This window comes from Protopterus annectens, chromosome 12.part0 (assembly GCF_019279795.1).
Source record: "Protopterus annectens isolate FY-2018-M chromosome 12.part0, PAN1.0, whole genome shotgun sequence".
NCBI classification, from domain to species: Eukaryota; Metazoa; Chordata; order Ceratodontiformes; family Protopteridae; genus Protopterus; species Protopterus annectens.
Window position 1 is genome coordinate 1,233,797,017 of NC_056746.1, and position 15,869 is coordinate 1,233,812,885.

Consider the following 15,869-nt stretch of genomic DNA (forward strand, 5'->3'; position numbering starts at 1 on the left):
ATGAAATCTTCAAATTACAAAAATAAAAGTGCTAATTACAAAATTACATTTTTAATAAATGGCATTTAACTGTAAAGTTAACTAAACACAACTGATGTGGTGATATCAAAGAAACATGTTTAGCAACAATAAATACAGCATTATAAAGCCCTTTATCAACCATATTTGTGCAAATGAACAGCTTAAGTCAAAATTAAAATGTGCATTCTGTCACATACTGAATTTGTGTTCCAATGAAGACATATAACATTAGGCTTACATACGCTAACATGACACCAGAGCATAAAAAAGGAAATCCCTCAAGTCTAACTAGCAGCAGAATTGGAAATGTCTTTCACAAAGTTGCCATACACCTTATTTTTCTTTAAACAAACAAAATCATCCTGAAAAGAAGGGTAGCAGAAATTCCCAGTTCTCTCAAAAAAAAACATTTAAAAATAAAGTTAACTTCAGACATGGTGCTTGAACAATCACTTCTAAAGTTCTACACTGCAACACCAACATAATACTTAACACACACAGTAAAAGATTTTGAGAGAGTATGGAAGTGCATCTCTCAGCTGGTCAACGGTTAAGACTGGTACAAGAGGCTGGAACAAGAACAGATAAAGTTAAATAAGGTATTTCAGTACTATGTACTTACAAGGTAAGTAAACAGAAGACTGAAAACAATGTAGTATCTTTTAATTCATGGTTTAATGCAGTTTACCCTTCCACTTCTGAAATTAAATTTAAGGCTGTACAGCACTTGCAAACGTTGCTTTCTGCTCGAAGTGATCTAAACTTGCAAGGGAATATAATACAACTTTCTGCTCTTCCAGTGCGCTTCACATCAGAGATCTGCTCAAGAATACTCTCTCTCGTACTCCAGTGGCTTTTTCAGGTGGATCAATGAATAAATAAAATGATAGAGAACATGACACCTTGGACTTCAATGCTTTGTATTTCTCTTCCAAGCAATATTAAATCCTGGTTCTACTTTTAAAATTGCTGGCTAGCAAAGACTTAAGGTTTTTCTGCCTTGTGGCAAGTTTTTCTTTCTTCCCCAGTACTTTGTTACTGGTTTACAGCAATGCAATCCCTCTGCTCTATGACCAAGAGCTAGGGGTAATTTTAAAAAAAGCACTCCTCCATGCCACATGACAACTGTGTTGCAACAGGCAAATAACATTTGTGGTAGTCATATTTTACTCCAGTGTATCCTTCCAGAGCAAAACAAAAATGTTACATGGTTCCAGCCCAAGCTTCCAACTCTTTCATATCATCCTCCTCCTCCTCTTCCTTCTTTTTAGCTGAAAAGAAAAAAAAAAAAAACAATAAGTCAGTTCTTCTCAATTTAAACTACTCTAACCCCCCATACCAAACATTATGGCATGCATGGCATACAACAGTTAATGACCTTATTCAAGGCATCAATGTCATATTTAAACCCCAGTCACAAACAGTTGCCACAAAAACCAAGAAACAGGCAACAGAAGACAAATGACAATACAAGTCCAAGCATAACGAGCCTGTCTGCATACTAAACCTCAAACCGAACATGGGTCAATTGTTCAAACTCACTGCCTTACTGGCAATTCATAGTGCCATGCTACCTTCTTCTCGTAGTCTATTAAAGCTCAGCGTTCTTGCCACTACCTGGCAGTAAATGCGACGGACAAATCAGCTAGCAGTACAGACAGCCTTACAAACCCACAGACAAGACCTTTCCAGTGCTCTAGTAAGAGAAGGATCTCTTAGAAGACTGCTCCTTATTCTGGATCTCTCCAGCTGCTGAGCTCAGAAAAGAAACTCTTTTAGGTTTTTACTTCCTCCCTTTGATTTTTCTTTCTATCAGTGCTGAAACTGTGTATTCTGCCACTTTGACCAACTTGTTTCTGATCAGATATTTGGTATGTACTTGGGTTTTACTTTGACTGCTCAATATAACTTGTACTGTTTAAGTGGATTGTTAGATGCCCTACATCACTGTTGCAGTATTCCTGAAAAAAGGGACATCACATCCCGGGCAGCCCATTGCTCGGCCAATATTTAAAAGCTTGAGCAGGACCTTGTTTGCACCGTAAGTTACATTTATGCTCCTTGCACAGAATGTAAGGCATAAAAAGGACATGCCGCAATTACACAGACCATCTTTTGCCGCCAGTTTGAACGCCGTTGTTGCCAGTTGGTTTAAATGTTTTGTTGCTAGCATGACTTTTTAGAATACCAGAGAAGAGCCCTGCTGGGGTTATTTTTTTCTTTATCTTTTAAAAGTTTGATCTTGTATTTTTATCACAACCTAGCGTTCATGTCAATCGAGAGAGGAAAAGGTCACTGTGGGAGGCAGATTCCCCATAAGGATTGTAATGAACAGTGTCTTTTCTGTTTGGGCGCTTCCCATGACCATACCTCTCGTAGCATCTGCAAGGCATTTGTGCCTAAGACACTCAGTTTGCCTTCCCTGGCCATTTAAATTGAAAACCAATGGCTTAGACAGTTACACCAGGGTACCATGGCAGAATCCTTTAAGTGGAGATGCTCCTATCTGGTAAGAAGGAAGCCAAGAAGATTATTTAGCTGTCCAGCCTCCAAAGATGTCTCCCTAGAAGGTAATAGCACTGTAGGTCATTTAATGTTAATGTCATATTCCTCTGCCATGATCCCGCCAGAGGCCGGCATGGATTCATCTTTTTAGATGTCCTCTGAGGCTTTGCCGGCATCTGCTCTGGACATTGAGGGGGAACCACAGTTCAGTATCTCTGAGGGTCCTTAGAGGGATTCCATAGATATTGGTCTGGGAAGGTGTCCTGGGTTCTCTTCTCAAATCTCGCCAATGTTGGAACCTCCAGTATTTGATAGGGCTGATGTTCCAAGAAAATGCAAAAAAGCATGTTTCACCTTGTCCCAAGGATCTTCAAAGGGAATGACAAGAGTTTACTCTGGGCTTATTCTCTGCCTTAGCAACCCTAAAACCTCAAGGATTTCAGTACTCGCTCCTCCTTGGACCTCTTCCCCTTCTGAATGGTTTACGGAACCAGATTCCTCGGATGAAGAATCCCTGTCTGGTGAGGGGTCTTTGTCCTATTCTTCACAGATGCCTTCACCTTTCGCTTATGGTTCTGATGCAAAGAAGTCTGTAGGCCCCAAGTTTCCTTTCGATGACTTGTCCTTTGGAGGCACAATTGCTAGAATGATGGAAGCCTGAGACTCTTCTCAAGTTGTCAGATATTCAGAGAAGATATTATGAGTCGATTCAGGTGGATATTCCTAAACCATCAGCAGTTCCTCCTGTGTTGGCTGTCTTGTTAGATACTTTCAGTGCTGTTTCCAAGGCGCCCGATTCTCAGCCGCCTGCTCCAAAGGCGCCCGATTCTCAGCCGCCTGCTCCAAAGGCGCCCGATTCTCAGCCGCCTGCTCCAAAGGCGCCCGATTCTCAGCCGCCTGCTCCAAAGGCGCCCGATTCTCAGCCGCCTGCTCCAAAGGCGCCCGATTCTCAGCCGCCTGCTCCAAAGGCGCCCGATTCTCAGCCGCCTGCTCCAAAGGCGCCCGATTCTCAGCCGCCTGCTCCAAAGCGCCCGATTCTCAGCCGCCTGCTCCAAAGCGCCCGATTCTCAAGCCGCCTGCTCCAAAGCGCCCGATTCTCAACCGCCTGCTCCAAAGCGCCCGATTCTCAACCGCCTGCTCCAAAGCGCCCGATTCTCAGCCGCCTGCTCCAAAGGCGCCCGATTCTCAGCCGCCTGCTCCAAGCGCCCGATTCTCAACCGCCTGCTCCAAAGCGCCCGATTCTCAACCGCCTGCTCCAAAGCGCCCGATTCTCAACCGCCTGCTCCAAAGCGCCCGATTCTCAGCCGCCTGCTCCAAAGGCGCCCGATTCTCAGCCGCCTGCTCCAAAGGCGCCCGATTCTCAGCCGCCTGCTCCAAAGGCGCCCGATTCTCAGCCGCCTGCTCCAAAGGCGCCCGATTCCCACCCGCCTGCTCCAAAGGCGCCCGATTCTCAGCCGCCTGCTCCAAAGGCGCCCGATTCTCAGCCGCCTGCTCCAAAGGCGCCCGATTCTCAGCCGCCTGCTCCAAAGGCGCCCGATTCTCAGCCGCCTGCTCCAAAGACACCCGATTCTCAGCCTCCTGATCCAAAGAAACCTGACAGGTTCTATAAGGCTCCTAAGGATTGTCTAAATGTCCTTCTGCTGATCCTGCTGTGGTGTCAGTTTCTTCTGACAAACTGTCCAAACTTTTGCTTTCTGATAAAAATAGCAGGACAATGGAGAGGAATGGCAAGAAAAAGTTTACACTTCTACTCTGACCTTTAGGGCTATTAATTACCAGACCCACATGACCAGGTATGCTCTTGGTTAGGTCAGGTTATCTGCCCTCGCTGATTCTGATGGAAAATCCTCTGCCATTTTTTAGGTTCTGCTTCTCAAGTAACTCACCACTCTAAAGTGCAGCTATGATGCTGCAAATAGCTCTTCAAGGGCTGCGCTGCAGCTTTTGGGTCAGTCATAAGGCATTATTCTTGGCTTGGTCTCCAGTCTCTTCCTGAGGACATTAAGGCCAAACTGCTGGATGCTGTTTTGGATAATACTCATCGTTTTGGGACTGCTACTGCTGACTTGAGTTTCTTCAAGACAGAGGAAAAACCTTGCAAGACCTTACACATATTTTTGTGTCTATGCCCATGCAGAAAAACCACCTGGTCTAAATGTTTTTTTTTTCACTGAAACCCTTCCTGAAAGGACGCAGTCCTAGACATAAATGTTTTATTGTCATATATATTTGTAAGTGCAATATGTTTGCATACATTTTATAGCCGTTTCTATTCATAATGTATGAATGTGTTTTCTGCAGTATGTGTTCTATTAAAAATTTTGTAACTTTTTGATGACATAATTAAGGGCTTTTTATTAGTCACACTTCGTATAAGAGACTTTTATTTCTTAGTTAATGTTGTCTGATGAAGCGATGTGGTCACCGTGAAAGCACTTACCACTCTTTTGGATAAAAAATGTTGTCTGATGATGCGGTGTGGTCACTGTGAAAGCGCTTGCCACTCTTTTGGATACATCTATTAAAGTTCCTGGATTTTAGCCTGTTGGTTTGGTACTTCATTTATTTTAACACTACAGTGATGTATATATCAACAAGCAGGGGACATGAAATATTACCTCCTCTGCGGGATGGTGCTTCAGGCTTGGGAAGTGTCCCTCAGTTATCAGTTAACTCTTCAGGCATTATACATTCCTTCAGAACACAATCTTGTGGCAGACCTTCTGAGCAAGTCCAAAACACAGGCTCATGAATGGATGCTTCACAGAGCTGCTCTTCTCAGCTTTCCACCTCACATTCTATTTCTAGAGCTTTTTTATCTCCCTCCATTCAGGAATACAGCAACAGTGATATAGAAGGACATAGTGCAGTTGTGTAAAATATTACCAGTAGATGTCCCTCTCTTCACTGTTGCAATATTCGCTACCTCCCTCCAACCCCCTTCTGCATTTTTTCCTTCTGGATGTGCATGTACTCCTTTGTCCTAGGACTCATGCTCTCTTCTGGGTAGTTTCGATGCATCCCTTTTATGCCTTATGTTCTGTGCGAGGAGCATAAATGTGACATACATCACAAACAAGATCCTTTTCAAGCTTTTCAAACACTGGTCTAGGGACAAGCTGCCCAGGATGGGACATCCCTTCTTTCAGGAATACTGCAACAGTGAAGAAAAGAACATCTACTGATATGGTACAATTTTACACAAATGTACTTTTTTTTTTGGGGGGGGGGGTAAAACTTTAAATGTATTTCATGGCCATTTGTGAATATTTAGAGGAGTTTCTGTTCTCTAAAGAAGTTATACTTCATCTCAACCTCATGTTTCGACAGCTGCTAATTAATTGTGCCTATTTTTTTTGGTTGATCGAAAGCTTCATTTGTCAAGTTGGCAAGAAAACTTGATTTTGCTTTTTTTATTTTCCTTTGGGGCTATGACTACTTTAGGTTATGAAGCAGGATTACAGCTAGTAAGAAAGGCACCAAAACAACCAAACATTCTTGTTATAGGCAACTCTGTTGTAAGACGTACAGATGTACCTCTTACCAGGATGAGCAAGGAAAGAGTGATTTGTTAGTCGCATGCATGTCTGGTGCCAGAATCAGTCGAATCATGCATACACTCAAGTCCTTCAACAAGTATCAGTATGACTATCAATTCCGGTGTCAGTGACTTGAGGGGCATTACCCTGGATTAAATGGTGAGAAACGTGATGGAGCGCTCAGACTGTGTGGCCAAGGCAGGTATCAGCCTAACAGTGAGCAGCATTCTATCTTACCCAAGGAAGACGCTGCGATATGGGCAAAAAAATCATTGACATAGTCTTAGATTTTGGTGTCATTTAAGGGGGGTCAACATTTGTCAGCCTGGGAGGATATGATTGACGGACCACGCTGCTTCACCAAAAACAGCTTGCATCTTTACCCTTTAGGGTTTCGCTTACTGGTAAAATTGTCCAACTCCATTATTTATTTATTTTTTTTTAAGGTAATGCCAACCTGGTAAGCCTATGAAAATAATGAAACAAGCAAAGGAAAACGAAGGTGTTACTGATCAATGCCAAGAGCTTTACAAGAAACTCCGCACCCTATTAACATGGTTAACATATCACAGAGCACTCCAGCTGTGCAAGGCTATAACACCTTCCACATGTTTAGACCGGTTTACTATCAGATTCGCGAACGTCACTCGGTCGAACGTTGTATAGACGAACGCATAAGGTCGGAAACACAAATGTCGAAGGCAGTAAAATCAATCGAGGAACGGTTTTACCATGGGTCGAGGTAGGTGTACAGTATAATACCCTACTACAAACATCCTCCCTACCTCGACCCATGGTAAAACCGTTCCTCGATTGATTTTACTGCCTTCGACATTTGTGTTTCCGACCTTATGCTCGCTTATACAACGCTCGACCGTGACGTCATGAATCTGATAGTAAACCGTTTAGACCAGTCACTGTGCAGGAGGGGAAAAAAAGTCTAGGTGTATCAATCTACATCCAGAACAGACTCCTCAAGTCTGGTAAAGATCATGATGCACTACAACTTCATGTACAAATAACCATCAGAAAAGTCCTGCACCATATAATGGCTAGCTACAGAACTCCTAGGACAAAAGAAGCCATGACACCTATCTGCAGGAACTATAATCTTTCAGTATAAACCCAGTACCACTTTCATAGGTGACCTAAACTATCCAACTATAGACTAGGAAGCCTATAACACCACTAGTGCACAAGCACGGAGATTCCTGGACTTTATCAATACAAAATGCCCTGGAACAATTAGAGTACCCACTGTGGGGAACAGTAACTTGGATTTTGTCTTTACTAATATGGAAGTATCTTCAACCATCCCTTGCATATCTTCATCACTTGTCAGGTCTGACCATAAAGCAGTCTCCTTTGAAATAAAACTGAAACCAGTGATCCCAAGTGATAAATTGGCAAGCTTCATATCTCCACCAAATCCAGTTAACTCCACTGAATACACAGAAATGCAAACCACCACACTAAACAAGCATGTAAAAAGCTGCACAGATGTATCTGTATCCCCCTTTTTAGTTATGTTTGTAATCTCCAAAGCATAATGCAGCAATGCGCTGAACAGATTTTGAATGATGTTACCTACACAGAGGCTAAAAATACAGAACCTACTGTCCGATAAAGTTAGCTCTAACTTTACCCCCCGCCCCCCAATATATACTTGAAACTGGCTTGCCTCTAGCCATCACACAAGACCAAGTCTTAGCAAGAATAGCAAAAGCTGAAAATACTGCAATGGGTCCTGACTATCTCTGGATTCATCTTAAATGGCATGAAGCACAAATTAGCCACACCCCTAACACTGTTCAGTCTTGGCCTCCATACAGGTTTGGTACTAAGCGAATGGAGAACTACAGTCATTCCCCCTTCATTTTAGGGATGACCTTCACAGACCCAGGCAATTACAGATCCAGATGTCTGACCAGCTTCATATGCAAAGCCATAGACTTTTCATGGAATTAATCAATCCAGACACTGTTCCTGTTGGATTCTTCAAGAGCAGGTCATGCTTACTCAACCTGGTGGTTTTTTTTTTTTAAAAAGTCACAAAGCAATTGATGAAGGCAAAATGGTACACCCAGCATACTTTGACCTGGCCAAGGCTTCTGACAATTATCCACTCAGACATAGCAAAAAAGCTAAACAAACTGGGAATAAACCTTTGTGTCATCCACTGGATTGTCAACTGTCTCACATATGATGCAGGCCCACAAGTCTAACCAGCCTCATATGCAAAGCCATAGACTTGTAACGGAATTAAATCAATCAGGAGATAGGGAACCTCCTAACAGTTCTGGGCTGGGATCTCTCCTGTTTGGCATCTACTCTTCTAAAGTAACAGCCAATAATATAAAGAGCTCTGGTTGACAGTCTGCAGATGACTGTAAGCTAGAAGCAGTCCGTAAATAGTCATCCTGCAGGAAGGTTTGTCTCAAATAAATGGGAGTCAAAATCATGACCTAAAACTAAATGCCAAAAAATGCATATCCTTTGGGAAGTCATCTACTCCAGAGAACTACTACACTGACAATACTTAGAGTTGAACCAGTTCTTTGATATTTGGGACCTTATGAAGTCAATGACCTAACTTTTGACCAACATGTGTGTGTACCGTTAAGTCCTACATTGCACAGCTTATAAACAAAGGGATTGTGTAGATGTAGGGATGTCAGTGTTTCCCTTTACTCAGCCCTCATGGAATATAATGCCCCCTTTGGCATGTACTTGTCCAGATATGAGCAACTGGAACGCCCAATGAGACCTTGCAAAAAGGATACAAGGCCTAAACAATGTGTCCTACATGGACAGATTCAAAGCACTGTCACTGTAGTCTGTATCCTACAGACTGCTAAGAAATGACCCGTCTGGCATAAAAGGCATCCTCTGATTCATTAGAAATGGATTTACTGCACATCAGCAAGTAGTCAAATGGCATCAGAAATGCTCAGTCTAGGGACCCAAGCCTCTTCTGCAACAGAATGGTTTGATGGGAGATGTACATTTCACAAAGAATGCTGCTGTGGAACAGACTCCCCATCCACATAAAAAACAAAGTTCATCCCTGGCCATTTCCAAGCACAACTTAGAGCTATGGTTGGGAAACAGAAAATTTACCCCAGAAGTGCCTCTGTACTACTAACGGACAGAGGCAGCTCCTAAATGAATTGTCCCATGCATGGGTCCCATTAAAATATCCATTGTATGATGCCAGTTATTCCTTTTAGGGGTAATATACAAAATCGACCATTGGAGAGGAAAGACCAATTTATAAATGGGACAGGTTATTTCAAGCACTAAAATGAAAAATTGCTAGGCTTAAAATAGCCTATGATGGCAACTAGACTAGTATTTACAAACCTACTAGAGCACATTAAATGACTTTTTAGTTTAAACTGGTTTTGTTACCATTTTGTAAGTACATGCATGAATTTTCCATAAGTTTATGATTTATTTCTTGTCTACTTCAGTTTTAGGTTATACCTAATCATTCGGACTGAAAATATCCTTTTCAGTTTCCAAAACCTGGGGGACTTGTGCATATATTTTGCATTTTGAATATTGTTACTGAAACTAATCTTTTTATTCAGAACACTGTTCAGAATAGTACTCCATGCAGAAACGGACATCAGATTTATATTTAGAGGGAGAACAGTGTAATTTATTTTCTACTGGCTGACTGTGCAGCCATTTGGTTTTGCTCTGGCTAGTTTTTGTTCCCTTACTTGATGGGTTCAGATACCCCCACCTAAAAAACTTAAAAGCAAATCTAGGAATATGCATCTGCCTACAGCTTGTAACTCGGCAACAGCCTCGTGTGCATGACACGAGAGTCAGATGTCCTTCTGGGGATATACCACTACCTGATTCAGGTACAAGAGAAAAACTCCTTAGTTGCCGAGGAAGTCAAGGGTACAGAATCTGCTGCCAATGTTGATATATAGCCGCACTGAGATTCTCCTACTAGTGCAGTGCATGCAAGAGGGACAGAAGACCCGCCATGTTACAAGGAAACAATCTTAGACCGTTTTCCCCTGAAATGGTGTATGTGGCTAGACCCATCATGCATACCATTAATTGCGGGGTATAAACTCAGGTTTTGAGTAACGCCAGAACTCCTTCTCCAATTCAAGCACCCCAGGATGCCGATTTTGAAGGGGATCTGGAAAACTGAGATTTTGGAAGTATCAAGGGTCTAACCAGTCAGTTTCCTCTTGGTTTTTAAAGCTGTTCATCTCCAACCAGATTTTTATTTTTCTCCTAAATGTCAGCTAGATTTAGGAATGCATTCATTCAGTTGGGAGAAATCATCTACCCCCAATATCGGCTAGATAAATGATCTTTTGGAGGACAAGGCTCTGGATATGGCAACCGTCTCCAATGATCCCAGCACTGGAGGATGTTTAAGAAAGCTTGCAAATCTCTGCTAAAAAAAAAAAGTGTTTAAGAAATTCAGTGTGCACTCGGTCATTCTTGCCCTCCAACCCTTCTTGTCTGCAAACACTGCTTCTGTGTCCCCAACAAACAGTCCCTCACAAGAGTGTATAACTTTGGGGAAAGAAGCTGACGTAGTCCAGTATGGTAGCTACTAAATTGATTAACTAGCACTGTTTTATGTGGAAGTTTGTGTTGAGGTGTACGTATAGTTTAGAAGTGTTCGCTACATTGTTACCTGCTGAGCAGAAAGACCATGTGAAAGAGAATGTTTCCAAAGTTTCACAAGCATCTACAAATGCCTTAAATAGCACCCTGGAGGGGGGCAATACTATCTCTAGAAATTCAGCGACATCAGTGGTGGTAATTAGGTATGCTTGGTAGCACAGCCAAAACTTTTCTAGTGATTTAAAAAAAATTAAAGCTCCACTTGATTCTGATTACGTGTTTGGTACAGCAACTAATTAAAGGTGCTAGAAGGAAATGGCAACACAAGAATGCCACCAAACCCAATAAGGACTACTTTCTTAAAGATAATCCCCCTTCCATCCTATAACTATGCCAAGGATCAGCTCAGTCATTCCCAAGTTACCTTCTCGTTGTCCTGTCTCAAACGTTAGGTCTCAACAATGTGACATGGCAGTCGGTGGTTTCTGACAAAAGGGTGCTCATCATCATTGGCAAAAGTTACAGGTGCAAATGGACCGAATGTCCGTCTCCATTTGGGGGATTATTCCCTCACCCACTGGATCAGACTATTTCCTCCTATACTCCAGTAAATGCTGGATCTGGGGTCATAGAACCAGTCCCTCCCTTCAGAGAGAATGAAAGGTTTCTACTCCAGAACTTGTCTGGATCCCAAAAAAGAGCGGACTTGTTAGAGTCCCAAAGTTCAAGATGCACATCCTGCAGACAGGGCTTTCAATTTTGATAGACCACTGCTTCAAGGTGTCTCTGGACAAGAAAAATGCACATCACCACCATATCTTCACTGCTTGCTTCAAGACATATTTGAGATTTGCTACCTGGTTTTCACCATCACTTTTGTGCACTGCACAATGTGAGTTTTCCAAAAGCCTTGCTTCAGTAGGGGTTTCACTGTCAGACTCTTAGCATTCACATTTCTTCTTACTTGGACAACTTGCTAATCTGTGCAGAGTTTCCACTCAGTGGATTAGAATCACTTGAACATTTCCTAACCATACTCTCCCAGACAGGGTTCAAGTTAAACCTTTGCAAGTTGTGTGACACCTTTTACAAAGACTCGTCTTTCTGGGTTGCTTAACTGACAAGCAAAAGAATGGACTTCCACAGGACAAGGTCTTGTCACACCAGTCAATGTTTCAAGAATTTTCCAGAAGGAAAGAGTCGCCTCAGCAAGAGAATCCCTAAATAATTTAGGACTGATGCAGTCCATGATTCTCATGATACCACTGGCCTGTCTCCACATGAAGAAAATTTAATGCATGTTCAAAATTGTTGGGCCCAGCACTTGCATTCCCTGGAATTCCAGTTGCCAGTGCTGGCCTTAATCAGATAACACAACTGAGCATCAATCCAGGACTACTTCCCACCTGTTCCAGCACAAGCAGTCCGGACAGTCATCCAAATACGCTTGGGATGCTGTGTCAATGGGAGTGCAAAAGCAACCTACTTGAAGGCCCAAAGATGCACAGAAGCACATCAATATTAAAGAAATGGTGGCAGTGATCCACCATTAAAGACTTTCACCACTTATGGACTCTGGGTCCTTTCTTTGTAGTTACGGACAATGCAGTGATATGGTACATCAAGGGGATACAAGGGGATACAAGGTTATAACCGCTATGTAGGTTGGCAATGACCCCTGGAACACTGCTGTACAGCATTCTCTGACTCTTCAGGCACCATACATCTCATTACAACCAAACACTGCGGCAGACAGATTAAGCAGATCCTGGACAGGCCACACAAGTGGCAGCTCAAGGCAGTGATGTTTCTGGATCTAGTTCGTAAGTAGGGAATGCCTCAAATAGATTTGGTCACCTCCTTTTAAAACAGACAGTGGGAGAAGTTCTGTTACAGACATCCTTGCAGCCATGCTTGGAGGACAGACATTTGATCACTTGGATGGGAATGTTCTTGTATGTGTCCACCCTTTCCACTGATTCACAAGGTACTTCTGAACATTCAGAAAGACATGCCAAAGTTCATTACGGTGCCCCCCCCCCCACTGGCCCAAGAAATCTTGGTTCTCCCTTCTAAGAGCACTGGCCAAGGGAAATTACCACAGATTTCTTCACACACACACTACTTGCTCACACATTGAGGCATTTGGTGCAACCCAATTTCAAGAAGCTTCAAATGACATCTTGGATGATTCAATCTTGGCTCGGTTTAGGTACTTTTTTATGGGTATGTGTAGCAAACGTTAAATGAAGCCAGAAAACCTGATACTAGAAAATATTAGGTTTATGAATGGATAAGGTTTTCTAAGTGGAGCTTAAATGGGAATAGAGGTCCCTTAACGCCAACATCCCTCTGGTCCTGAAATCTGAGTGTGCTACTTCAGGATGGCTTATCATATGCATCCATTAAGGTGCATTTAATGACCATTTCTGCTTGCCTGCCAGTGTATGCCACTCTTACTTCTGTTTTGGTAAGAGTTAATGAAAAGGAGTATTGCATATTGCTCCCCTTGCAAGCAAATTTCTCCTTTGTGGGATCTCAACTATGTACTGGAGGAAATAGGCCTCGCCACCTGTCAAACCTGTTGCTTAGGCTGATCTGAAGCTCTTAAAAGTGGAAAACTGTTTTACTTACTGCTCTGACATCTGCACGGAAAGTCTCTGATGGTAGGACAAAAGCTATAACAGTGGAACAACCTTAACTTTTTTCCCCACAGGGATAGGGTTGTGTTATGTACTATCCCCTCTTTTGTGCCGAACATGGTTTCAGAATTCACTCAACCAGTCTATCAACATCACCATGTTTTTCCCTGAACCTCAGAATAAGGGAGAAAGGACACTTCATAGCTTGGATGTGCAACCACAGATCAGGTACTACCTTGACAGACCAAAACCATTCAAGAAAGATGAAATGCTATTTCAGAGAGAATGGACAACTTGTCTCGAAGCAAACCATAGGTTCATAGCTATGCCCACTGCACATTTGTTGTCCTCTAGTACTGTGTTGTATTACACCCACCCACCATGACAAGGTGGAGCCAGGCAAAGAAAAGAAGCATTCCACCAGGGCCTTTTTCGCTTTAGTAGCATATTGGAAAGGAGTGAACTCCTAGTATTCTCCAGTCAGCAACTTGGTTCGCTGCCCATACCTTTACAAAGCACTAGAAGCTGGATGCCTTTTCTAGACTCAAAGCAGTCTTCACTAGGACCATCCTCCAGGGGCTCCTGGACTCATCCTTCTTCCTCCCAGTTTGGGCAAACGTTGGGAATTGACCCAAATACCAATAAGGCAGAGTGTTTGTTGAAAACAGTACAATCGTGCAAGTCCTACTTACCTTTAACAGTAGATACTTTTAAAACACACTGCCATTACACACAATACCCACCCCACTATCCACAAAAAATAACCTTTTTACAAACCTCAAAAACTGGAATCTGAAATGTCAGGGAATGTTTATGCTAGGACCATAAAGACTTCAGATGCCAATGCATTTTTCTCATTTGGAGTATTTATGAGATAAAATGAGTATCAGGTGCCATAAGACCCAGAATCCTGAGGAATTCCCTTGCTGAGACAATAATCTGAATGGGAAAGCTCAACTCAGGAATAGATCTAAATACAGATCAGTTTTCCCCTGTAGAGGAAAAGCTCTTTGAAATGAGGTGCCAAGGACACAGACCAGGAAAACAATCCTATGAAGAGTCAAACAAGACTTCTGCATATTCTCATGGAATCCCAACCTGTGTAAATGCCTTACCCAAGTGAGAGATTCTTGACAATGAAAAAGACTGCAGAGACAAGCAAATAGTCAAAATAAGAACAAATGTGAATACCATGCAGTCAGCTATCAAAAGGAGCCAGACACTGCTTATACCCTTGGAGCAGATGACTTACTAAAGGGTAATGCAGAGAATTAAATGCAATTTAGACACAGAAATCCTAGAAAAACATCTGAAATCTGGTTCTATATGAATGTGATGGTTGTTGTTTTTTGGCTTTTCCCGGTTAGGGGTCGCCACAGTAGAACTCCAGTCCGCTAATGGATTGGCAGTAGATTTTCACAAATGCCGAGGTGCCAGCTCGACGTTCAACCTTCAACGAAGGCATGCCCATTTACGCACGTCTTTCAAACTCCCACCCAACTGCAGGGAGGACATGCAGACTCCACACAGAAGGCACTCCAGCAGAGAATCAAACGGGAGAACCTCTTGCTGTGAGGCAACAACACTACCGCTGCACCACCGCGGATGTACGCACTTTAAATCCAAGTTCACTAAAAATTCAAAGGGTGAATAGAGAGTAATAAGTTGTGATGGGCCAGCATTTTGAACTTTGGCACCATCAAACATGCTCAGAAAGGAATGCTCCAGAACTAGTCTCCAAAAGTCATCGAAGCCAGAATATCCCTGAATGACAGGATAAGTTCCATCACCCAGAGTGAGCATATGCTGAATGATAGTAGGGAAGAGAACAGCATGATCTAATTGGTGAAGAGGAATCTCCAGAAAAGTTGGGAGAGACTTCCACTGCCATATGTAACCTTGATGGAATGCTCACAGAACCCATCTGTCAAACTATCTGTTGCCAAAGAGAGACATGGAGGTTCAGACTTTCTGAAGAAAGAGTTCTAGAGGAAAAGTTGTGTACACTTATCATTAATGTAGATGTTAGAGTGTACTCACTGTTGCAGTCATTACATTTGGATTATCTACTTGCAGGTAGCCCTCAGTTGGCCTGATTAACAAAGTCTTGGGTCCTGTGTCGGTTGCTATCCCTTCTTTCATGACGTCATGGGTATAAAACTTGCAGCAGACGCCATTACATCAGTTTTTCTTGCCCCAGATGTCAGGTGCCCCCCTAATGGGAAGCAATTAAATATAAAAGTACAATGATATACCTCCAACAAAAAAGCTAATATATCAAAAAGCTTTTAAGCACAGTAAAGGAAAGTAGAGGTATAACCAAAAAAAGTTAGGGGCTGGAGGGAGGGTAACCAGGACTGCAACAGTGAATACACTTGAACATCTACATTTAAGGTAAGTGTAGACAACTGTACTATGTTCTTCATGTTTCACTGCTGCAGTCATTACATTTGGGTAGATTCCTAAAGCTATGGTTGGGAGGAGGAATTTAAATAGCATTAGGATCAGCTATAAGGTCCTGCAAGACTGCAGTGGCAAAGCCAGCTCTGGATTTAGA

At 42.6% G+C, this 15,869-nt stretch overlaps 1 protein-coding gene across 1 annotated transcript in view; it reads right to left on the reverse strand.

The window, feature by feature from the left end:
• Positions 1–677: 677 nt before the first annotated feature.
• The window catches only part of CHMP4B (charged multivesicular body protein 4B), a 147,397-nt gene continuing 132,205 nt past the window's right edge, over positions 678–15,869 (reverse strand). Inside the window, exon 4 of the mRNA XM_044089010.1 lies at positions 678–1,292. Coding sequence (XP_043944945.1) covers positions 1,225–1,292 — 68 coding nt within the window. The 3' untranslated portion in view covers positions 678–1,224. The remainder of the gene's footprint in view (positions 1,293–15,869) is intronic.